At 41.4% G+C, this 26,259-nt stretch overlaps 1 protein-coding gene and 1 non-coding gene across 5 annotated transcripts in view; one reads left to right on the top strand and one right to left on the bottom strand.

The window, feature by feature from the left end:
* Positions 1-25,944, bottom strand: part of LOC111593600 — a 48,121-nt gene extending 22,177 nt beyond the window's left edge. Inside the window, exons 1-2 of one of the 4 annotated variants that reach the window (XR_003944147.1) lie at positions 25,921-25,944; positions 15,092-15,140 (exon numbers count right to left, since the gene is read on the bottom strand). This is a non-coding gene — a transcript (uncharacterized LOC111593600). Of the gene's footprint in view, positions 1-15,091; positions 15,141-16,062; positions 16,224-19,875; positions 20,044-22,003; positions 22,302-25,920 lie in introns of those variants that run through there. The other 3 variants (XR_003944146.1, XR_003944145.1, XR_003944148.1) reach the window with 3 other exon arrangements.
* Positions 4,693-7,055, top strand: LOC111593602 (serine/threonine-protein kinase MARK2). Its single transcript, XM_030222969.1, has one exon. The coding sequence runs from the start codon at positions 4,747-4,749 to the stop codon at positions 7,021-7,023; it is 2,277 nt and encodes a 758-aa protein (XP_030078829.1). The 5' UTR covers positions 4,693-4,746; the 3' UTR covers positions 7,024-7,055.
* Positions 25,945-26,259: the final 315 nt, after the last annotated feature.

Below are 26,259 nucleotides of genomic sequence, written 5' to 3'. Positions count from 1 at the left end.
TTCTAGGGTATTTCACGGCTGGCATACATTAGTCGAAGCCATTTATTGGGGTACTCTGGTCTGGTGTTGTTGGCATGTTTAATTACCCGCTTAATTATTAACATGCCAGTTTGGCCCACATTTGGAGCTTGAGTTTCTTCCAGCACAGAAGTAGGTACTGCGAACCTAACAATATGCTAATAGCAAGTTTGACTGCGACTTGGTCTAGACTGTAGTAGACTATAGGGGGAGGGGGAGGGGGAGGGGTCGCAGTTGCAGCTGGGTGAGTGGTGCAAGTTTATCTCAAAGTAATTTCAATCAGAAGGCAGAAATATGCAAAAGCTTTTTAATCAAGCGCCTCAAAGTCGTCGCGGCCAAAGAAACTCGCAAAACGACAAAATGGAACAAGAGTTAAGTAAAATTCAAAAAGAAATAGAAAAAATGAAAAACTTTTATTATAATCAGCAGATCTGTAGCAGCCGCCCTCTCTCTCTCAGCTCTTGTCGCCTACTTTGTCATCATGATTTTTCTTTTCATTTAAATGAAAAAAAAAAGAATGAGAAGAGTAAAACCAAATGCATTTTATTATTTATTCGTTATGGCAAGTTTTGCTTGGGTTTTTTAATCAAACTGTTTTGGCTTTTGTTGGCATTGTCTGTCTGGCGGCTAAATGAGAAATGTAGTTGGTCACAGAGCCGCAGCGGAATCCACTTCAAGATTGCTTCGTTCTTATTGGTCCCAGTCGCAGACACCCACACCAACAGACACGTACACTTGATTGAGCGTTGAGCATGCGATAAGATAACGCACACACAAACACAGCGGGCGATACGCTGCGAAAACCAACGGCGAATAAGAAAACTTCAAAACACACGCACACACACACACAGTCACAATTAGAAAGAGTCGGCAACACGACCATACTACCACCACGACAACAGTTACTGTAAGAAAACCCACACCACTTAAGTTTGAGGAGAAGAAATTGAGGCGAACCACTACAAAGGCAATTTGACGATAAATTCGCCGCAGAAACTTAGCCCGAGTTGGCAAAGGCAGCGAGGCACAAGAAGAAAACGAATGCGAATACGAATACGAAAACGAAGCCGAGTCCGAAGTTATGCATTGTTGTGCCCATCATCAGACATTTCCCCTGCCCAACGACGCCGTCATCGTTGCCTACCTGTGACGTCACGGCTCAAGAAACGCTCAAGGAAATATAACGACCTTCAACGCTTGAGCCTCAGCAGCGAAAGAAGCCGCACAAAGAATGAGCGTGTAAAGAGCGCAAACGGCGATGAGCACAAGAAGAGACTCACTCGCCCATCGCACGCTCGCTCTCACTCGCTCGACTCTCCAGCGCACATCTGTATCGCGTGCAGTTCTTTAAGATTCTCTCTCTTTCCGTCTCAGACCTGTATCGGTATGTGCATGGATCTGAAACTGGGCCTGGGCCTGGGCACTGGCACTTGGAGTTGTGCGTTCAGTACAACGACGCGCTTTGTATCTTATAGTTCGTCGCGCAGAGACGCAGATACATTTTCGGATCGCGGTCGCAGCACATGTGTGTGGATTGTGGATTAACTCTAATTTGTTTTTGATTGCTGCCCGGAGAACGGGAACGGGAATGGGAACGAAACGAAACGTAAGTAAAATGTGCAATTATCTTGGCGCTGCTTTGGTCTTTTGATTTCTGGTTTTCGATTTCGGGACACTGGCACAAGATAAACGCTCGCTCCATGGGGACAGTCGGTTTTGCTGGTGCTGGTGCCGCTGCTGCTGCTGCTGCCTTATCTGGGCTCTCAGTTTGCGGTCTGTCTTGGTGTCTGTCCGTGTCTGCGTCCATTTGTCCATCTGCCGTTGAAGTGGGCGTTTTTCTTTGCAATTAAAGAGGCGTTTTATTAATAAACCAACCGATCCAATCCGCTGGGAATAGTGATTTCAAGTGCTTCTTCGCTCCGTTGAGCTGGCAATCACAACAGCACAAAAAAACTCAGAGCCAGACCCGTTTTAAAGAAATAGTGTCAAAGTAGAAACAATAAAACAATTAAGAAATGGCTGCACGCTAATGAAGCATAAGTAACTGTGCCTGTCTGTGTTTGTGTGTGTGTGCGTGTGTGTACATGTGCGCAGAGCCAAGGGCAAAAGATCGATGGAAAACTAGAAAAGTGCGTTAAAGAGACGCGCACAAGAAATGAGAGCCCGAAGATCAAGTGGAAAGCGAAGACCAAACGCTGTCGCTGTCGCTGCTGTTGGGCTGCCAGTGGCGTCTTAAGCTGCGGGCCTTCCGTTGTCTGCCTGATGACTCAGTGGGAAGAGTTTCTGTGGCCAGCAGCAGATAAACATCAAGAAGAGGCGAACAGGCAAACGGCCCGAGAACGATGATCGCGAGTAACGGCTAAGGGAGAGTGGGCTGTTGTTGTTGTTATTCTTGTTGTTGCTTCTGAGAAGCGCTCTCAAGAATAAGAATCAAAATAGAATGGGGCGAAATCAAATGAAGGCGCTAAACTGCCAGAGAGCAGAAGACGAAGTAGCAACAAAGGCGACACATGAATGTTAACATACCCCCCTCGTTCCCTTTGCTTCTGTTTACTTTAACTTTCTGTTTACTTCTGCATACGAGCGCCCAGTGTGGTGGCCAACTGCAGGGGAGCGTAGTGTAGGGAACTTTGGGGTCCATTGAACTTGGACAACTGCAACTTTAGTTGAAATTCGATTTACCAAATATTCAATACTTTTGCCAATTCTGGAAATTAACGTAGAGCCAAGTGTTTTGTTGTTGGTTTTTTTAGTTTTGCTGACACTGCAAATCGCGTATTTTCGTAGGCCAAAAGTAATAGAAACAAAAACATAAAAGAAGCAGCTGCAATTGAATTACGAACAAACGAGACAAAGAAAACAGCGCAGCCGGGCGTAGTAAGAAGAGGAAGCGAAAAAAGGAGATGACAATGCCGCTGCATGCGACCCAAAGCGGACAAGTCCGACGCGCAAGCGAAGAGAGAGAGTGAGAGAGAGGTGGAAGAGAGAAGGAAGGCAGGCAGAGAGAAAGACAGGCAGGCAGGCAAGCAGGCGGACAGGCAGGCAAGCAGTCAGGGTTGGATGAGAATAAGGGAATGAGAATGACGATGGCAAAATTTGAGAAAATGTCGCAAGCCACAGCAGAGCAAAACCAACAACAACAGCACAAGCAGCGAAAACAAGTAAGCAGGATCAAGGACACAAGGCTGTCGGCACACATGTACATGCCTGCATGTATGCGAGTGTGTACGTATGTGTCTGTGTGTGCGACTGTGTGCAAGAGTTCAAAGCGAGAACGAGAAATTGTTACACGTCGCACAGGGCGAACGAGCGAATGCTGAGGCGCAAGGAAAAGCCAGATTAAGGACCAGTTTCGTTTCCTTTGTTGTAGTTGTTGCATGAGTTAATTTCTTTTTTTTCCGCTATACATATATGTTTGTGTGTGTGCGTGTTTTGTTAAAGGTAAGTAGGTAGCTGTTAGGGTAGTTTGGCAGAGGATCGCAGGATATGCAAGCAGAATGTAAGTGCAAAACAAGAGGGAATCAAGAAACAAAACGAAACGAAATGAAAGAACAGCACACAAGGGCAGCTTGTTAATGGTCTGGGAGAGAAAATTACTTTTAGAGAGATCGGAATTGGTACAGTGGTGCAAAAGCGAAGAACACTGAAAGCAAAAGGTTGCTAGAATATTGTATTGGCTGTATTTCTTGTGCATTGAAACAAGTGATGAATAAATACAAGTACATATATAGATTGAAATTTTAAGGTATAGCTAGTTATATGTATATATATAGTTATATGTATATATGTATATATATGCTTCACACTGCTTAAATACATATCGTTGATATTTGAGAAGCATTAAGATAGTTAAAGATTGTAATCGTAATAAAATATCATTTTTCCAAGCTGTTGTGTTGATAGTATTACCCCATTTTGCGTACAGTTCACCTATAATAGCAGTTATCACCTGTAATAAAATCCTTTTACTATATTACCTTCCATGCAGCTGATCACACACATTGACGTTGTCAACGCTCAGCGATAAACCGAGTGGATTTTAATTTGACACCAACAGGAGCAACGGCACACGATCGAAACGGCAAGGGAAGGAGCGCAAGGAGCAAGCAGCAAGGAGAAACGAGGACTACGAAAAGGCTGATTGAGTTACGCGCTCGTGCCACATGAAGCATTAGGCAAACCAATTTGCCTGTGGCTACGACAGCGACCCAATGTCGAGGGGTTGTTGAGTTTGTAAGGAAGTTGCGGCGCATGTGACTCGCTGGCGGAGGGGCGAGACAAAGCAAGCGATCCTGTCGAGGACGAGCCATGCTTATCAGCCATACCAATGCCAGCTGAACGCTGAGGGTTAGAGCCAGCAATACACGCGCCCAGCCAGTGGTTGCCCCGGTCGGTCTTATCTTAAAGCTTACCAGACCACGCCAGGAGGGTGCCGACGCAAACGAGCAGATGTTCAGAGGTGGAAAAACTGACGAGTCAACAAAATCGCCTTGAGTTCACTGGAGGGTCGCTACGGGAGGGGCAGATAGCTTCCATTTGGCATTTGCCATTTGGTGCTTGGTATTTAGAAGGACGCGTGCGCGGCATGCGCAAAACTCGGACGTGAATTGAAATCCTACGGCAAACTATCGCCACTTGGCTATATTTAAAGGAGAGGGGGATTGGGGGGTCGGATCTGTTTAGCTGTCAGTTTCGTGTTTGAAGCTCTACAAAATTTGTTAGTTTAGAATGTCGGCGGATAAACATTTAGAAATTGTAGAATTCAGCTTGGCAGATGAGAGTGCGGCAAAAATAAAAGCAGCAGCGGCAGCAGCAGACGAAAAAGCGCCAAAATCATTTAAAACATCCGAGAAAGAGAACTGTATTAGTAAATCCCCGACAGCTGGCCTTGCCACAGCTGGTCAAACTGCAACAGAAATAGCGAGGGCAGCAGCAACTGCATCAGTTAGTGCAGGGGCAACGCCATCGAAGGCGGGGCCGGCCACGCCCAGCAACGCCACGGTTCGTCACAGCAGTCAGGCAGCCGGCCACGATGCGACCGATGGCATGGGCAATGGCACGGAGCTCAAGTTTCAGTCGTATGTAAATGGCAACGGCAACGGAGTATACAAGATCATCAAGACGCTGGGCAAGGGCAACTTTGCCAAGGTGAAGCTGGCCCTCCACGTGCCCACCGGCCGCGAGGTGGCCATCAAGGTGATAGACAAGACGCAGCTCAATACTAGCGCCAGGCAGAAGCTTTACCGCGAGGTGCGCATCATGAAGCTGCTCAACCACCCGAACATTGTTCGCCTATTTCAAGTGATCGAGTCGGAGCGCACGCTCTACCTGATCATGGAATACGCCAGTCGCGGCGAGCTATTCGATCACCTGGTCAAGAACGGACGCATGCGGGAACGCGACGCTCGCCTCATCTTTCGGCAGCTGGTCTCGGCCATTCAGTATTGCCACAGCAAGTTTGTGGTCCATCGCGATCTAAAGGCTGAGAATCTGTTGCTCGATCAGCAAATGAATATCAAGATCGCTGACTTCGGATTTGGCAACACCTTCGATCCCAATGCCCAGCTGGAGACCTTTTGTGGCAGTCCGCCGTATGCGGCGCCGGAGCTCTTTATGGGTCGCAAGTATGCGGGACCAGAGGTCGACGCCTGGTCGCTGGGCGTGGTCCTATACACGCTGGTCAGTGGCTCCCTGCCTTTCGATGGTGGCACACTCAAAGAGCTGCGCGAGCGAGTGCTGCGCGGCAAGTACCGCGTGCCTTACTACATCTCAATGGACTGTGAAAATCTGATGCGCAAGTTTCTTGTGCTGAATCCAGCTAAGCGCACTACACTCAACCATGTCATGAGCGACAAGTGGATCAATCTGGGCCACGAGGAGGCCGACCGACTGCGACCGTATCGCGAGAAGCCGATGGAGCTACAGGACGCAGTTCGTCTCGAGCTGCTGGTCAACATGGGCTACAAGCGGCGCGACGTCGAGGCATCCCTTAGAAGTCAAGCCTTTGATGACATCTACTGCACCTACATGCTGCTCGGCGTGACAAAGCCACGCAGCACCCGCCAAACATCGTCGGAGACAACCACTTCAGACAGCTCCTCTTCCAGCGCACTGCCTATTGCCAGTTGTGTGCAGGTGACGCTGCCGCTCGAGAAGAGCCTCTCGGCAACGAATCGCCCTTTGCCGCCTCGCGTGGCTAATGCTCTGGCAACGGCCAGCCCTGCACACACCATACACAGTCCAAGCACCACAGCTGCGGTAGCACCCCCCGCCAAGCCCACACGCCGTACACCCGCCCGCAAGCCAGCGTCATCCAACTCAACCAACACCACCACTAGCACCACTACTAGCACCAGCACCAGCACCAGCACCAGCTCCAACGCAACCACCACGCCCAGTCGCAATCGCTCCCCACTGACGCCGCATGGCAAGCGTACAGTCGGATCCAATGGCTCTGGTGGCGTTGATGTCAAGCCGACGCTGCTCAGTGCTCAGCGTCAGCTGGCCCAGGCGCAGAAGATAGCTAAGAGTCCCCAGCGCTTCCATTACCAGGGCTCGGGACGCCGGCCCAGCACGCTCTACGAGAAGGCTGAGCCGTGCACGCACACAAATGGCAGTCAGGCGCCCAAGTCACCCATGGATGGGCGTCTCTTGGAGCGGCTGCACGTGAATGGCCAAGCAGCTGGCGGCTGTAGCACTGCCCTTGGCCGAACCACGCCCATGCCCACACCGGCACCGGCGGACAAGTCTTCCGATAAGCCGTTTACGCGCAGCAACGTGGCGCGCGCCACGTTTCACTTTGGCCAGGGTCGCAGTGGCAAGCATGGACGCGCCTCCAGCAACTGCGAGGAGGACGCCTATCAGACGCCGCCACTATCGGCGGACGACACGAAGCCCGCGTCTCGCGTGGGCTTCTTCTCCAAACTAACAGCGCGCTTTGGTCGCCGGGTCATTCACCTGAACGAGAAGGATATCGCTGAGCAGCGCAAGAACTTGACCAAGTAGTATTGATATATATATAAATATATATCTATTAATACCAATATATATTTGCACGCATCTATGTATATATATATATATATATATATATGTGTGTGTATATGTAAATATAAGTATGTATATATATATACATATCTATATATATAAATATATATGTATATATATATATATATACACATCCATCGTCTATGTACGCCGAGAAACTCGAGAATGATAATCACTTTTCGCTCTAGCCTCGAAATGTCACCAAGTTGTTGGAAAGTACTAAAAGAAATATATAAGAAAATCGAAAAAAAAAAAACAAAAATGCAAACAAGCAAAAAGGCAAAGGAAAACATGAAAATGAATCAACATCAAGTGGGAACTTACGTAAAAATTGTTAACTGCTCTTTAGAACTATAAGTGATAGTAGAGTAAATATTTAGTTGGTATATTTTTTAAATGGAAAACAAAAAAAAAAAATAAATACATACACGTACATATACTTTGCAATAAAAATTAATTTCAATTTTAAGCCGATACCTTTTGTGCTATATATTCCAATTGGAATTCAATATGATTCTGCTTGGACTTCTGACTGGAATCTAATTTAAAATTTGCATCATTCAGTTGACAATAACTCCCAAACTGTGAATCGAGTTTCGCACTGAAACAATATTCTTCCCAACCGCCATTTCCACTGGCAGTGCCTGCTAAACTGTAAGCAGTGAGTCTGCAACTGTTTTTTTCGCACAGCAATTTTCAGCTCGCGTGTGGCTGGAACATTAAGCAATCCAGGGGCTCAGCTGGACTAGCAGGTGGGCAGAGCGCAGAGGTTAACACGAAGCCGCAATCATTTTGCACATTTGGAGAATTTGTTAGGCAAAAGCAACAGCAAGTTGGGCCGCTCAGACGTCGGCGTAGGCGTCGAGCGGCGGAAGGAAAAGGCGTTCACAGGGCCATCAGCATAAGCCAATAACAATATCCGGGAAATTCCGCAGAAGGGTGCCGACTATACATGGTGGGAACTAACTAACTAATGGCAAAACAAAAAAAAAACACGGACAGGGCCTAAACTAAGGGTTGCAACAAGAACTTTGGGCTTATTAGACACTTATTGAAAGCGGAAGTTCGAGCTGGTTTCATTTGTTAGCGGAAGCAAGAAAACGGCAAAAGGAAGAAGGGTTGGGCCAACAGGTTGGGCAAAAGGTCTCACATAAATTATGAAAATGCATTCAAATGCTGGAAAAGCGCTTTCCGATAAGATACAATGCAAACAGATTCGTTTCTATTTGCTGTGAGTGGAGGCTCGCTGAAGGGCTGATAAAATCGAATTCGGAAAAATACTTGAAGCTAATAAGCAAATAAAAACTGACTAACCAAACACCGCGAGTAAATATTTCAGTTGGCCATTGATTAGATATGATATATATATATATATAGTCGCAATCGCTGCTTATCAAGGACTGAAGTGTGCACAAGATTTGACGAATGCCGATTAGATAAACAGAATAACAGACCCAGTTCCTTGCCATCGTAATATCGCTTAAGCTACCATTAGTTTCCTATTTGGTTCCACGAATATCCCCTTAACTATGCTATGCTAAAACTGTGAGCGGAAATGCCAGTAAGAAAGCGTCTGCCTAATCAGCAAAACAAAGGCTAATTTGCGGTAAAACTCGTCTAACGAGCATGTAAATGAAACCGAAGACCCAACCAGAACCCAACCAGAAACTGTAACTGTAACTGAAACTGAAAACTGAGCCCAAACAATCAAATAAAAGAAAACAAATATTAACAAAAGAACAGGCAAAAGGACAACGTCTTTGGCAGGATGCACTGAGCAACTAATTGAGGGTGGATTTGTCCTTAGAATTTGTACTCGAGTGCCTGGCCAACGCCTTGAGTGTGACTTGTGGCAAGAATTATGTCAATAGAGACCCCAAGCAACAACTTTCTGTAACTGTAGTAGTGTATTTTGTGTCTGTGTATGTGTGTGTGTGTGTGTGTCGCCGGCTTCAACTTTTTTATTTTCCTCTTGGCTCCATTGTTTGGCTTGGGTAAATATTTCAAGAAAACGCCAGAAGAAAACATAAATAAGTGTGGCCAGCTTAAGCGGTTAACGGTTAATGTCAAGTGGGGTCGATGCTGACTTTTCATTGCGATTTCTTTTGATTTTTCTTGTCGCTATTTTGCGGTCGTTTGCATCGTTTTGCCCCTCGGCTCTTGAGTCTTCGCGCCTGCCAATTAGCCGAATTTATTTCGGTTTCTTTTCGACATACCTTCCTCAAGTTGGCCTTAATTAAGGCTGAGCATTTTTGTGCTTCTTTGGCCGTGTCTAAGTTCTGCAACTATTTTGTCTCATTTTCCGCCTGACTTAAGCGTTTAATAGTTTTCAGTTTTCAGTTTACAGTTTTTGTTGGCTTTAGTTTTACATATTCCTCGAAGCCAGAGGCTGCCTCGTTTTCTTGTTCGAAGTTGCCAAACTTTTTCTTATTGGAACGGGTTCGAAACTTTGCTGAACCGAAGTTTTTTGTGGTCTTCGGGCAGTTAATCAATTTTTCGCCATTTTTCCTTCTTTTTTTGGAACTTTGTCTTTCATGGCATGTGGAAAAGTTTATTAGTGAAGCGAGTCTGTGGCTTGTTTTTGGTCAAAAAAGTTTTAATTAAGAAAACCTTGAAGTGATTTATTGATTAGCTACCAGCTACACCAGCTCCGCACACAGCCACACAAAAGCTGCCCCAAGCTAAGCAAAGGCGCTGGCCAGCCCCCCGAACAACTAAACAGCCAATGAGATTTCGAGCCGACTTGCAAGTTAATCAGCGCGGCGAACGGCGGCCAATGCTTTTAATGAAAGATAAGTGACAGACGACAGAGGGAGATAGTGAACCAAATCAAAGAGGCAGCCAAGCGACGATGACGGCGAACAGCAAATACGAAACGCGGCGAAATCACTTGTGTAGCCAAAGGAGAAGCAGCAGAAGAGGCGGCGGCAGCGGCGTCGGGACGGGGGGCTGAGCGACTAACGATCGAAAGCGGCGATTTCTCTCTGGTCTCGCCTACTGATTCGCTGAGGCGCGCTGCTTATGGAAGCGCAAAGAAATACACCCATAACCCACACACACATTGCCAGACTCACATAGACAGCGTCACAGTCTGCTCAGTAAGCGTAACATAACAATTGTTGAGTATTATTATTTGAATCTCTGTCTCTTTTGCTGGCCAATGCGCAACAAGAACTTAAACTGAGCTCGACTTTTACACACACACATGCACACGCACGCACACAGACACAAAATGGTGCCTACTTCCGGTGCAAAGTACAAGTGATCAGCTGCACCTTAGCCTCCAGTGCCCTCTCGGGCACGTCTCTCTCTAGCTTGGCCTGTGCCGCACATTTCACGCCTAGTGCCCCGCCCACCGCGTGAGCCGCTTTTAATTGTAATCATTATAGAAAGATAATCAGCGCGTACTCCCTCGCAGGTTGAACAAGTCTTCGTGACAGAGGCAGCCAACTTGGAGCGGATGTGCTGCAACTGTGGCCACAATACAAAAAAGCGGAACTACTCTTGAAAGATTTGCGCTGGCCATTTGGGCCAGCTACCACCACCTTTGCTGACCCGTGCTTTATGTTGCCTGCCTGTGGTAGCAGTGGCAGCGGCAGCATCGGCAACCACCAACGTGCAACGGCATCGGAACTTTGCTTCATGGGCGACGCTTTTACCTTTTACTGTTGATTGTTGCTGCTTTCTCGCATATTATTAACTTTTCGCCTTTTTTAATAAGTATTTTATGTCGCGTTTCCCCCTTTTTCATTCATTTCGGGCTTGGTGCGTGCTATATGGCTGCAACTTGCTGTGGCCGTGGCAGGGTGTGTGCATGGCTCGAGGGTGCGTGTGTGTGTGACACTTGTTGTTGCCGTGCTGCACGTGGGAAACATATATATATATATATATAGATATGTAAATATCTCTATAGATATGCGACGACTTGTTAGGCAGCGCTCGTAGTTAACCATTAAGCTTCCGCCTTGCCAATCTATTTGAGTCTTTAAACGAGTTCGAGCCGAACTGCACCAGAATGGGTCTGTGTAATGCGATGCTTCAATGATTTTGACATAGTGTGAGCGATACTTAAAACGCAAACGGGGCTTTGAGATCCACAGAATCAGCATTCAAACCGAGTCGAAATCGAAATTGTCATCTATAAGCGACACGCCAAGTGCACGAGCATCCGGTCGAGATGATTGGTGTTGGGAGTGGTTTTTTTTACTTTCTAAGTTATTTTTATTGAGGTAAAAACAAGTCTATTATGACGGCTGTGCTGACAATACCTGTCTGTTGATCTAACTTCTTAATTGGATGATGAGGAACTGATGTTCATAAGCTTAGAAAATATTTTAATAGCAAAAAGCTTAGGAACATATAGAAAAAATCAATGATTCCCAAAAATATGTAGTTTATTTTACGTTAAGAAATTAAAATTATTTTCTATTTTAATAACGAAAATCGCTTTAGGAAATTTTTTTGTTTAAAGAAGCGCCAACAAAAGTAAAAATATAAAAAAATATTTTAATTAAACCTATAAAATAAATAAAATAAAAAAATAATAATATAAAAAAATATTTTAAATAAACCTAAAAAATAATTTTTAAGTTTTTAAAAATTTTTTTTTGAATTTTGTTTAATAAAAATTAAAAAATAAATTATAAATTTGTAATTATTTATTAACTAATAATATAGAACTATTTTTAGTAAAAATATTAAAAAAAATAAATAATTTGATAATATACATATTGTAAAATAGTAAGCTATAAAAAATAAGAATGTCCAGTTAATATATAATATTCAAATTCAGATTAAAACTCAGGCTCAAAATATTTTAAAAATAGTTTTATTGAAATTGAAAATTGATTTTTAAAAATAAATAAATAAATAAATAAAATGAAATATACATTAAAATATTAAATATTAAATAAAAAAAAACATTTTTGACAAAATTTATTTGAAAATGAAAATATTAAAAATAAAGTAAAGTGTGTAAAGTTAAGATTAAATTAATAAATTATATTATGTGTAGATTAACTTTTAATTAACTTTTGCGATCAAATGTTTTCTTTGATTGAATTGAAATTTGTATCTTTTAATAATGATTCAAGACTTATGTAATTATAATAATTAAATTTAATAAATTTAAATGCTGCACCCCTTTGAATACCTAAGTGTATTTAAATATCGTTGTCAAATGCTTCGCTAGACTTGTCTTGCGTTTATATTAGAGTTAAGCATTGCTGACTTTAGATATATATATATATATATATATATTATTTAGATATGTATATATATACTCATCTCAGCGCGCGCGTTTGGGTACATAGATACTAGATATTTAGATGGCCGCTTGTATTTCACAGTCAGAGCAGCCGTAGTCCGAGTCAAACTTTGTCGTTTTCGTTTTACTCATGCATGGCGCGCACCAAATACGAAATAAATTACACTTGATTATCTTGTTGCTCGGCTGCTCGGCTCGGCACGTTGTTGTTGCGTCGCCAGCTCATAGCCCAAATAAAACACAATCTCACAGACACAGATGGACGGACGGCGGGGCGGATGGCCAGCCAGTCGACTGGGCATGTGTTGATATTCTACAAGTCATTTGCTGACTTAATTTCCAAAGCGAAGCGAATAGCGCGCGCGATCGTTGAAATGGGAAACTGGGTCCGTGCTGGCGGCTGCTGGTGATGGTGGGGTTGGTGGTGGTGAAGGGGAGGGGTTTGCAGATCAGTGTGAAACTACTATGTGGCTCGGGGTCGCGGCTTCTGCTCAGCGAGGCGTGCAACTTGGTCCAACGCTCAAGTGAGCGATTGCCATTGGCCAATGGTCGCAGCTCGAGTCGAGTCCCAGACTTGGGCTTTATGTTAGTTTATGTGTGTGTGTGCATGTCATTGTGTGTGTGCTTTATTTAATTCTAGATAATCATAACGACTTGTTGCTATAGTTAGCTTTTGTAGATACCTCGGTCAGTGTGACTGCTGTGTTTAGCTTTTTTTAGGGTAATTTTCTTTTTGCAATTGAATGAATTTGCGTTGTAGTCGCAGTTTTTTATTGTTTAGTTTCAATAGAAGATTACGCGGTCCCCAGATGGACGCTGTTAGATGTGTGTTTAGATGGTTGCGCTCAACTGGTGGTGCTGCTGCTGCTGCCAGAATTTTCACTTCCGTTCTTAAAACGATTTCCTGTTTAGCTGAGAGTTGTCCGTGCATGGCGAAACGCTCGAAACTTTCCACATGACATTTTCAGCGCAAAAGCCGTACTAAATATTCAATGCGGAAAACTTTCTTAAAACCTTACACTGTCCAGCATGGCAAAGTTTTGCCAAAGGCGACCAAGCAGGGACTTCGCCGTGCATTGTGCGCCTAAAAGTCAACTTTAATTTACATTTTTCATAAGTAGCCTTAGGTGCACTTACTTATGCCGACATAAGAGCAGCTAAGCAGCCAGCAAGCAGCAAGCAGGCAGGCAGGCAGCCAAATGAGAAGTTGTTGTTGCCGCCGCACATGTGGCAAATATGAAAAGAAAACTGGCAAAGTAGCAGCAGCAGCAGCACAACAGTCGCCCAGCGCGAAGGGACAGGGCAGCAGGGGCACATAAGAGCAGGCTTCGTGACTCAAGCAGCCGGGCCAAAGTTGGGCCTGTTCAAATTAAACACAACAAACATAGCGATAACAACTGCAGCAAGAACAACAGCAACAACGATGCGGGAATATGCAAAGTTCAGGATAGAAGAAGAAATCGAACTGAGCGACTAAGGGATACCAAATAAAAATAATTTTAGAAATATATTTATGAATAAAAAATGTATGAAGTTTATTTCTCATAAATTGGTTAATTATATAACCGTATTTCGAGACATAAAAAGTTCAGCTGAATTTCTATACTCATATATCCTCGTAGTGCAGGTTTTCAATAAAAATTTGTTGAATATTATAAATATTTGAAAGAATTTTACAGTTTATAAGACGTGACTTGACTCCAAGTACGATGCAACTGAGATAACTTGCTGAAAGGAGGAATGTCTACTGTTCTATGCATACCCTGCTCGCGCTAGTTCCAGGGTATATTTGCAGCCAGGAAAAAAAAACTCATTTACACGTCGGCAACTTGCGTGGAGGAGCTGCCTGCCAGCAGCTAGCAGCAGCAGCAGCAACAGCAGCAGCAACAACAACAGTTACAAACAATACAACAACAAGAATAATAACGAGTCCTCGTTCGGGGCTAGGACCTGGGCTGGCTTTGCATAGGTGGGAGCAAATGCTTAAGACTTGTTTCCTTGTATTTTGTCATTTAAGCTGAAAATAATTGCAACTGCTTGTAAATGTTGCACGGCGGCAGCAATAACAGCAACAACAACTGGCAGCGTCTGCTGACAGCAGAAGTATAACATGTCGCATCATTACACACACACACGCACACACACACACACACACAGGCAGGCACACTTATACAAATGCAACTTCAGCAATTTCCGCTTCCGTCTGCCTCAAGAGGCGGCGCCTAGCCAAACGGCCCCCCAAACGCCTCGTCTTCTTAGTCAGCGTCAGTTTTTATATGCCACACATATTGCGAGCAGAAAGAGAGAAAAGATAAAGACTGAGAGACAGAGAGATAAATGAAAAGAATTGGAAGTCAACGTTGCGTTAAGAGTAACTAAAATTAAAATGGACACAGGCTACAGCCGTGCCTCCTTCCCAGTCTCTAGTCCCCGATGCCTCAGCCAATTCTCTGGCAGCCCCAGCATCAACGTCACTTTTCTTGCCATTTCATCTTAAGTAGCACACAAATAAGCGTAAACAAAGCCAGGCGAACAGCTCTGGAGTGAGAGCTCACAAAGGCGTCTCTCTCTCCTCCTCTCTTCCTCTCTCTCTGCCTGCCAGCTTCTTCTTCATACACATATGCAGCTGCGTCTGTGTTGACTTTCTAATTAAAAAATGAAGTCCACTCGTTGCACACAAAGGCATTTCATTTGTCGAAGACTTTACGGCTTTGGTCAGTTTAGTCTTAAGCATAGCGTTCTCTTTTATGGACGAGTACTTACCAAAATTTAAGCGGCTTTCTCATTGGATAACTTCTCGATATGGTGTAACCTGCAATTAGAGAGCAAACAGTTGCACGAGGCGCACAAGAATTTTGTGATTAGTATTTTGTACAATTGATTGGCGATTTTAAGGCTGAAATAGAGCAAAATCAAGTTGGGAGAGAGGTCGTTCAATTTGTTGGCTAATCGACTTGGAACTGCAGATATAACTAGACATTCGCTCAAACAACATGTTGCAATTAATGTGTAATTTTTGATTTATTTCAAATTATTGTTTTTGCCATTTATATGCCACACAGCATTTCTTATTTATGCAATCATGTTAAGCTGCAAGTGAAACTAAAATAATACATAATGAAATTAATTATTAGATTTTTAATTATTAATTATTAAAAATAAAACTAAAACATTAATATTAGATTTAGTAGTAATATACAAACATGAGAGAGTTGTTTAAGCTTGTATTAAAATAAAAATATTAAACAAAAACAAATTTGAATAGAAATCATTTTTAAATTAAATATAAAAGCATTTAAAAATTAAATAAAATATAAAGAAAATATTAACACTTAAATATTAAAAAAAATATAAAATATTAATATTAGATTCACGATATATTAATAAATATAAAAAGTTATTTAAATTTATTTTTAATAAAATACTATATAAAAGCAATTCTCATAGAAATTGGAAATATTCTAAAATTAAATATAAATATAAAGAAAACTTGCTGCTTTTTTATTTTTTATAAACTTTGCTAATGCAAGCTGCTAAATTATTATTTCGACTCCTGTCAAATGTCGTGTCAAACTTCGTCTACATTACATTAGCTACGCAATCAAAAGGAAACACAGCTCAGCGCTTAAGAGTCTTGGAGAAGACAAGTGTTCTCACTTCAGGTATATATTATTATAGTTTTTTTGTTTGTTTGGTTTTTTGTGTTTGCACCAATACCATTTGCGATATTTTACCCTTAATTTAAGTTTACATAGCCATTGGCGATTTCGTTACAGCGGAAACTGTGTTGCGCCTCAGCCTTAGCTGCTGGCGGAGCTAGCGGCTCCGTTTGGATGCCACCGTGACTGGACACTGGCCAGCGGCAGTGGCTGCGGTTGTGGCTGTGGCTGTGGCAGTGGCAGCGGCAATAGCTCGTGGCATGTTCTTGCCTGCGAGTGGGACGGTCTTTGGCGTTGGTACGCTTGATGCTGGTGTAGTTGGTGGCACATTTCGTAGCCGGCGCGTTTGAACACAAGTATTATTTGAGTAGTAAGGGGCTAAGTGGCGGGGGTCAACACGGTTCAGGTATCAACACAAAAACTTTCAAGCGCTGCGGGCAACTGAGGGGTCAAGAGCGGGTGTCACTAAACACTTTTGCATGTTGTTAATTTATTTTCTTTTCATTTCTTTCTTTTTTTATAAAGTGGCAAAATAAATAAAATTTAAGGCACAGCTGCGCTGAATGCTACATTTTAAATATTTTCTTGGTTTCACTACATGCACTACCCTCACTTGGGCTCCACTTTTCCTTTTCTCATTCCTTTTTTGTATTTTCCAAATAATTTTTAGGATTTGAAATTTATTTTAATTTACATTTTGTTTGCTTCTTTTTGTTATTTTTCTTGTAAGTTATGTTTTCTTGGTAATTATTTCAAATATTATTGGCACATTTTATTGAATTTATATTTACAAATTTCGTTTCGTTGCCGCAGCGCTTTTTAAAAGACGTTTATTTGTTGTGAATTATTTGTTGAGTTTCGATTTTATCTTTGTTCATAATTTTGCATTTCGTTTTAGTAAAGGAAATTTCTATAGAAAATTGAAGAAACCTCTTTTATTAGGAGAAAATAAATATAAATAAATTTTTCCGTTAATAAAATACTTTTTAAAATATAAGAAACAATATTTTATTGAAATATAATAAATGAATGTTAGAAACTAAATTTATATAAATTTTTATAAAATACTAAAACATTTTAAAATATATAAAAAGAAGAAATAAAAAGAATAAAATGAAAGCGATGAAAGAAAATATTGATATTTAAATAATTTTTTTTATATATATTGTACATATATTTTTAAAATATAGAATTAAAAAAAACTATTGATGACAAATCTGAAAAAAAAAATTAAATAATTTTGCTCATAATTTGGTGTGCGAATAATTTTTTTTTAAGAAATATTAATATTAAAAGTAACACATATATATTGATGAGTTAAAAATAAATAAAAAATAAATTAGATCTTAAGTAAAACATAAAACATTTCATTTCTAAAAGGAAGTTCATTATAAAATAATAATAAAATATATAAAATTGAATTGAAAATTTTTATATATTTTAATTTCTTATTTGAGTCACACTTTTTAATATTAATGAATTATTTTTTATGCAACTTTTAATATCACAATATCTGGATGTTTTAGCTGTTTAATATAAGTAAAGTATGAATTGTTTAAAATTATTCAATAACTATTAAGTATTTAATTTTGGAGCACACATTTCGTATTTTTTCACAGTTTTATTTAGTTTATAGCTTAAATTCAGATTATAACTAATTAAGCTCGAAACAATACGTTTTTATGAAAATACGCTTCGAGTGTAATTATGACAATATCCCAACACGTACCCACGTAGCGGATGCTGCGTTAGCCGAACTACAACTGACTACCTGACAATTGACTGACCAACTGACCAAAGGCTGGCTGCCTTTCTGCCTTTCTAATCGGCTGCTGCTGCTTCTGTCGAGAGGCCACGACGCTGATGCTGCGAGCCAAGACGATCGAATGTCTCACAAGAAACGAAGGCCAAGTGCTTTTATATTCGACTCGTGAAACCCAATTTGTGTCTGCCACAGTGTCTGTGTATATTTATATAAAATTAAACATCTCTGTGCGTGGATATGTATGTGTGCGTGTATTTCAACTATATAAGTAAGCGCTCTCCTGTTAGTGTGTATGTATTTGTGTGTGAATTCCAAACCGCAGTCGCTTGCTGGCAAACTTAGAAAGCGTTGCGGCGAATCGAAGGCGCTCCTGTTTCATATTTGTCTGTCTGGCTGCTGGGCCTAACAGTTTTAGATAATTTCCGGCAAAGTTTTTTGCCCCAAGAAGCGGTTGCTGCCAATGCGCAGCAAGCGAAACTGCGTGACAACGTGTCGTATGCGCAATGCGTTGGCCACCACCAATGCCAGCAACAGCCGCTGCTGCCCGTGGTTGTGTGTGAGTGTGTGTGTGTCTGTCCCTGTGTGTTGTTATTTATGTTTGTCTGAGTGCGGATGCCGCGTTGGTTGGTTAATCGGCTAATCGAGCGCCTAACTGTCGACCGCTTTCAAGTATGCAACAAATAAACTCATCTTAAAATCTCACTTTAATTTCAAGCGACGACTGCAACTCTCACGTACCACAAACAGCAGCGAAATATTTCAGATCTTAGCTTATTTTTTTTTTTTGTATTATTTGTTATTTGTTATGTGTATTATATTTATTTAATTATTTGGCAAAATTTTCATAATAATTTATAATAATTTCAGTTTGTTGTCGATTTATAAATTGATCAGTTGCTTATGCACTGTATATGCTTCCATTTTTGTTGTTTAATTTTTAAATTTATTTTTTAGTTAATTATTATATTTAAATTGATTTGAGGAATTGAATGCATTTTTACACAAGTCGAGGCGGCGTGCGTCAACGTCGGCAGTCAGAAGACAGAAACGCCAAGCAAAACTTCTGCCAGCGCGCGTGACTAGAAACGTACTGAATTTTGTATTCTAGAATATAAAAGTAAAATGCTTGGCTTGACCAAATGCCGAAAACCCAAAGACCAAGGCGATGTCGCTGCCACTACGGCTGCTGCTGCGACGTCAACGTCAGTTGCCCACATAAGTATGCAACACTTTCTTGCAAGCAGGCAGTCGTCGTTGTCGTTGTCGTTGCTTACTTGCTGGCTTGCTTGCTCCAACCTAACGACACCAGCTTGCTTGTTTTTTCTATGTACCCCGAGCGGCACGAAGTGCGCATTTAAATATATGTATATCTATATAATAATATATATTATTTATATATGTATTAGACGACGTAGCAGCGGCAGCGGCAGAGTCGGCTGCAGCAGCAGATAATTTCCTATACGCAGGCGGCAGTAAGTGCAAGTAAGTGTGCGCTTGCTCACATACACACAAGCAGATACGCACACATACCTAGACGAAGAAACACAACAAGGCAAGAGCCGATGACGAAGTGTCCTCACGAGCGAGGCGACGACTGAACCGACGAGCACGAACGGCGAGGCGAACCGTACGCGCGCGTAGCTTAAGATGAACTAGAAGAAGCAGGCAGCCAGCAAGCAAAGAGACGCACTCCCTCACACACACGTACACACACACACGCAGGTCCCAACCGAAGCCCGAAGGATGCCGAAGTGTAGCTGCTGCTGTAGCTGCTCTTGCTGTTGCATGCTAATGTAATGCACCCACACACACAGACAGGCACTTACACTGTTGCAGGCAGCCAAAGAGAGAGGACGCAATTAGAAAGCAGAGCCGCACGAAGCAGCCGAAAATGCACGAAGGCAGCGCAGTCTTCGTGTGCTGCTGCAGAGAGCGCAGAGAGGCTGTGCTGTGTGAAGATGTATTAGGAGTGTTCGAGCTAGCCTGAAAGGAGAAGTCAGAGGACCGAAGCAAGCAGAAGCCAAAGCATCGACTGTTGAGTGCGACAGCATCTTGCTGCTCTGTTGTTCAGCTCGATTTCTCCTAATGTCCTCAATATTTAAGCACACACACATTTAGCTTACCAGTTCGTGGAATCACGTGCGTTCAGTGTTTGTTGCTGTAGAAAATGTTGTTGCTTTTCGTGTTGTTGTTCGCGATGTTGTCGTATAAAAAATACATATATACAAATAATAATAATACGTATATACTTATAAAAATGTTGCCAACAATCTTCTTTGCTTTGTACTTTTGATTTTACATTTGAATTTTGTGTTTTTCGTAGTTCGTAGTTCGTGTTTTTTCTTTTCTTTTTTTTGTATTTTTCTTTATTTCTACAAAATAAAATGTATTTTTTTTGCTTTAAATTTATTTTAGCGTTCAACGTAAATGCAAAGATTCAAAATGAAATATACTTGGGAGCAGTTGAAAGTTTCTTCTGATAACTTAGAGAGAGATCGAGTTAAGATTCTTTTTGTCCTTGATCGAAATGGCACTTGAAAATCGTTCCGACTATTTTGTTTGTTTTTGTTTTTGCATTTGCTTTTCAAAACCGGCAAAAAGTTTGCTTCAATTTTGTTGATTTTTTGTTTTTTTTTTTTTGTTTTTGCTTGAAGTTTTCTTGACTGAAAAGTATCTTGGCTTTTGCTGTTGCTTTTTGTTCTAGGACAGACTTCGTATGCATGTACAATATACTCATATGATTAATTTTTGTATGATTTTGTTGTTTTCGGTTGCTTTGTATTTTGTTGTTGTTTTGTATTTTTTTTTGGTTTTTTAGTGCACGCAAAATGAATACTTAAAAATAAATGAAAACGTAATTGAAAAATCCGAAAATAAAAATTTGTTTGTACGACGACGTTGATGTGAAGCTTTGTACTAAAAATGCGAAAAATTATTTCGCCGCGAATAGGCCGAGGACGACGTCGTTGCCGCGACGCATATCCCGGCCTGTGTGCGTGCGTGTGTGTGTGAGCATACGTGTATTGGCAGGCAGCGCCAACAACAACGATTGCAAAAAAATTGTGTTTCCCGCTGCAGCCGCGAAAAAATACGCGAGCGCAGGACATTGGCAGGACATCGGGTAGCAGGTGTAGTAGCAACAACAACAGCAACAGCAAACACAAAATACGAACGCCTCCCCCTTCGGGCGTTTTTTGCAAATAAAATCGTTGACTGCGCTGCCTCCCCCACAGGCAATAAAATAAATGCAAAAACAGGATACACGCATACACGTACACATTAGGGGGAGCACAACAAAAAACTCTCTCGTTGAGCTAGAGTTAGTGCGCAATTCAAATACATGGAGGGGCAGCTATCAGCAGCAGCAGCCGCAGCAGCAGAAGCAGCGGCCGCGACTGCAACGCCAGCTGCGACGTCAGCAGTGACTGCGCGTTGGGGCAATAGAACAAAATGGAGTATGAGCGTTCTGTGTGCGTGTGTGTGTGTGTGTATGTGTATGCGCGCGTGTTTTGTGGGAGGCAGCTTAAGCAACCCCTGCAAAGGGCAGCTATACTTTTGGCCAGCTACCTTAATGTGCTGCGTTTCTTAAGATAAAACATTCTATGCAGCTTGCAACTGTATTAGTTAAGATACATTCGCACACAGATGTTAAGCTGTGTCTGTGTGTGGGTGAATCCTTTCATGCTGTCTTTGGCTGTTTACCGTCGGCAGCAGATAAAGTCAAGGCGAATTTTACCTTGGGGAAACTCTCGCTTCATTTTAGACATAATAAACATTTTGCAACATTTCGCCATTTGTGTGTGCGTGTGTGTGTGTCTATGTGAGTTTCTTATTTTCTTTACTTTTACTTTGCAGCTAGCTTTATTTGCTATATAAAATGAAGCAAGCACGTGTTTGCCTTTGCCGAAGAACGAATCTAACAAGTTTTTTCAAAGCAGATTTCATAAGGTTAGTTAAAATGAGTTGAATAATAGAAAATAGTAATTTTTTTGGAGTGCTTAAATATAGTAAGATTATTTATGGAAATGAATTGAATATAATATATTTTTAGCAAGCTTAAAAGACAATAAAAAATTATATACATTAAAATTAATAAAAACAAATCAAATATCCTTCATCAAATACTGGCTATGGTTGAAAGGTTATTCAAGACGCAAACAGCTCAAAAGACGCTCAGCTAAAACCATACTCAGAGTAAACAATCAACCCAAGATCATTATAAAATATATATTGCAAGGAGCGATCACCTACAGGACAGTTTACTGATGTTATTTATCCATGGCAATGTTGAGGTTCTCTCTCGGGTCCACAGCTAATGCTGGTTGTCTTAAGTGTCGGTTCGTTGTTTGCGGTGAGCAACGCGTTGCCAAATTTGGCATTTTTGTCTGCGTCGCCGTCGCCGTTAACGAAATGCGATGCGATTGATCCGAGGGATCCCAACTTGGTGGCTCTTGCAATTGAAATGTGTCAAAGTATCTATCGAACTGCACCAGCTTCAATTTGTATGCGTACATGAGATCGCAAAAGAATTATCTTTATCAGTTAACTAATTTTTTTTTTTATTTTTCGTTTTGTTTTTATTTTGTTTTGTTTTTATAAATTAAACAAACAATTAACTTGAACTTTGAAAAATGGAGTCAGGTTAGTTTTTGATCTGGAGGCAGCCATTGGGACAGGTGAACTCAAACGGTGATCAGACGACGACGCAGACGTTAAGAAAAGTTGTGTGAAAATTAGTTTCTAATTTCTTTTTGAAAAACTTGTGGAGATTTACGATTTTAAATATTTATATGGAATATTTTGTTTGGCTTCCTTTTCTTTCTTTATATTTGTTATTGTTATTTTTAATGAGGTGACATTAAATTTGAAAAATTAATTTGCTTTGGTGAATTTTGTTTTATTCCTTTCATGCGTTGCACCAATCCAAACGATTGCATTGGAATTCCAATCACACGCACTCACACTCGCGTTCACTGTTGGCTGAATTAGATATATATAAATATATATATATACATATATATATATATGTATATATATATATATATATATATGTTTAAATATATTTGTAAATATATATAAATTCATATATATATTTATTTTGTTATTTATTGTATATGAATAGTATTTGATGCCATTCGAAACTCAATGCGAACCGATTCGAGGTTGACTTCGGGGGCGGTAAACGCGCGCGCACTTTGCACTCATCTAGCTACATACATATATCTTTATATGTATATATATATATATTATATATATATATAATATATATAATATATGTATATATAATAATATGGGTTTTTCTATGCGAATGCGAGTGTGTATAAGTATTTTAGAAAATAAGCAAGTCCGAAAATGAACCGAACCGTCGACGACTTGGACCAGCTCTGTCTCTGCTAGGACTTCTCCACGGCGCGTTGCCCGTTAACCGTTTAACACTCGGCCACTGCTGCTGCTGCTGCTGCCGCTACTGCGTGCGTTTTGCGTCCTTTTGCTCAGTGCGTCGAGCCGAGAATATAAAAAAGCAATGTTGGCTGGCACTCAGAAGACATCCAAAAGCCGTATGCCAACTACCCGCACGTCCGATGCCGATAGATCTGCGATGCGTTCGGCGTTCCATCAACTAGCGACCAGCTAACGGCTAACAGCTACCAACGATACAACACGGCACAAAACATAACATAACTCGGACCAGCACGACGCGTACATGGTTGCCCCCACACAGCCCCTTTGAACTTCTGCCCCTCTCAGCCAAAGCGACCGCCAAAAAAATAACCACCAGACGCGCAAAATGCAGCGGGGCAGTGGTGCTCAGGCCCTCCTATTGACTAGTTATACAAGTCCTATGTAAAAGTATCTGTGATAAGTTTTTTTCCTTGCTCAAAGCTCGCGCGCGCGAAACTTACACACACACACACACATGGAGGAATGGGGCGAGCAGCGCGCTCTATATAAAGAGTCTATATACTGCCTGGCGACACGCTGCATTAAACGCACATTGAACGGGTGGGTGGACCTGCCTTCCAAAAAACTGCACGTCAAGAAATAGAAAAAACTTGGCGCTGCATCTACGCAACGTCTACGCGGCCACACTTCCGTTGGGTCAGCCACTCAACCCACTCAAGCCCACACTCACCCACACCCCACAGCCGGCTGCCCACTGAGCCGACCAACCACGCAGCACGTTCACGACGACGACGACGACGACTACAACGACAACGATAAAGAAGTGCAGCTGCAGGCTGTGCGTATGCAGCCCAGCAGCTGCCCCCTCCACCCGTCCAACCACCCATTGAGGCCAGACAGCCTCGTCGTGCTCATCATCATGGTCATCAACAATGCAGAATTGCAACGCACAATGGATGGGTAGGCAGGGTAGGCTGCCTTCTTCTGGCCAGTTGCTTGCTACACGTGCTGAGCCTCCACGAACAGCTGCTGCTGCTGCTGATGCCCATGTAAAAGTTACGAGTCTGGTTAAGTAAATAAACGGAACGGTGAGGGTCGGGAGGGGTTCAGGCCAGTAGGCATAACTTCTAAAAATAAGCCGAAAAGAGACAACAAAACAAAAAAGAAGCAACGACTACTTGTGTGTGTCTGCTTCCTCCTGCATACAGGCTCCGCTCCGCTACTGCCTCGCACTTCAAGTGCATTTGCGTTGCATGCTTCTGGCACTGCGGGCTGCATTCGCAGCCAATGCTTTCTTTCTCTCTCGCTCCTCCTAACTCTCTGTCTGACTCTCCCTACCTATCCCTCTCTCTTTCTCGCTCTCTCTCTCCCTCTCTCTCTCTCTATCTATTCGGCTCTCTCACTGGCACTCTCTGAGTGCCGGCAAAGGCTCACACGAAGGTTGGGTTTGTTGCATCTCCCTTTTGACCATCTAAATTGTGGCAAGTTGACGCTGCCGTTGACGTTGACAGCGACGCTGGCATCGCTGCCATGTACTCCAAATACAGTCGGTAAATGCACAGCCGCCCCCCCTCAGTGCACCATCCTCGTCGCTCCACTATCTTCTAGTTGGCAGGCAATTGCATTGCATGCATTGCAACATTTCTCCACTTGGGGAAACGCTGTCCACGTATCACTGCGCATGTCCTTGTTTACATTATGTGCCTGTGCCCCAAACTTGGCGTCGGCGACTGCATCCGTCAGCATGTGCATGTGCATGAGCATGTGGATGTGGATGTGCATGTGCATGTGCATCTACATATGCGAATATGTGTACGAGAATGTAGAATAGCAAAAAGTCTACTACTACAACTAAGCCTTCTGCTCGGGAGCTCTTTGTATACACATGCAACCAGCTGCCTCCTCCTGAGTGCTGCGAGTTGATGCTGTGTGTTTCTGCTGCAGCTGAGCGCCGACACCAGCGATGGCGACGAACCAACTATGAGCGAACGACGAGGTAACCCGAGCTCAAGCCTACTGGGTGGCCAGACGCCTCGAGACGAATCAAATGATCACTGCCCACTCTTTCAATTGACTACGATGATTGGATCGCACTTTTGTTGGTGCATATTTTGGCATTGATTTGGTAAGAAGTTAAAATAAATCTTTGATGCAACTAATTTATTTATAGTTTATGTGCTTAGAGGAATCAAATATATTTTTCCCTGTTTCTTAAATAATAAGACAAATAATTTATACTTTGGCTAAATAGAAAATTACGTAAAAAAAGAAAAAGAAAGAAAATTATTTTTAATATTAATTTGTATTTTTTTTTGCCGTATTTATTTAACTGTTTTAAAGTTTTTTGCCTGAGAAAAAAATATATAGATTTGGAGTATTTAAAAAGTACATAATAAAAATTTAATAAAAATGCTTAAAATACAGGATTTATGTTTTTAATAAAAATAATTATAAACTCAAAAAGCTTTAAACCTATACAAATACAAATAAAACATTTTATACATTATATAAATAATAAATTAAAAATAATAATAATAATACAATTTAAATACATATTTTTCGATTTAATATATTTTAGCAAAAGATCATTATTATGGGAATCTTTAATATGATAATAATAAAATTTGTCTTAAAAATATTTCGATTATTATTAAAAATTTTTTTCTAAATTTCATTGATGGATATTTTCAGATATACATATATTATAAAATTTATAAATGGATTATTTGATATATATGTTATTTATTTTGCATGTATTTACTTACCAGAACAATAAAAATATATCGAAAAAATATCACATCACAATAATTTTTTTATTTTTCTTGTGTTCCTAAAATTTTTACTAAATGTTTTTGAGTTTTGTTTTTTTGCTTTTAATTTTCTCTATAATTTTTTGTGATTATTTTTCCTTTTTTGTAAATAATTGTAATTTTTTTTTGTAAAATTTTGCTTCTAATTTTCTTCTCCGTCTCTCTGTGCTGCTGCTCTTATAGACTTTTCAGTTGTTGCAAAAATTTTCAGGTAATTTCGTAGGTTTTGATTTGAATTTCTCTTCAAACTTTTTGTTTGCTTTTTTATACTTTTCTTTTTTTTTTTGATAATTT

This window comes from Drosophila hydei, unplaced genomic scaffold (genome assembly GCF_003285905.1).
Source record: "Drosophila hydei strain 15085-1641.00,03,60 unplaced genomic scaffold, DhydRS2 tig00000063-arrow-pilon, whole genome shotgun sequence".
Classification (NCBI taxonomy): domain Eukaryota; kingdom Metazoa; phylum Arthropoda; class Insecta; order Diptera; family Drosophilidae; genus Drosophila; species Drosophila hydei.
The sequence above is the reverse complement of the archived record's forward strand: the minus strand, read 5'-3'. Positions and strand labels throughout refer to the sequence as shown.

Bases quoted from the DNA above. Each gene is read 5' to 3' on its own strand.
- LOC111593602 (XM_030222969.1), top strand. From the start codon at position 4,747: ATGTCGGCGGATAAACATTTAGAAATTGTAGAATTCAGCTTGGCAGAT.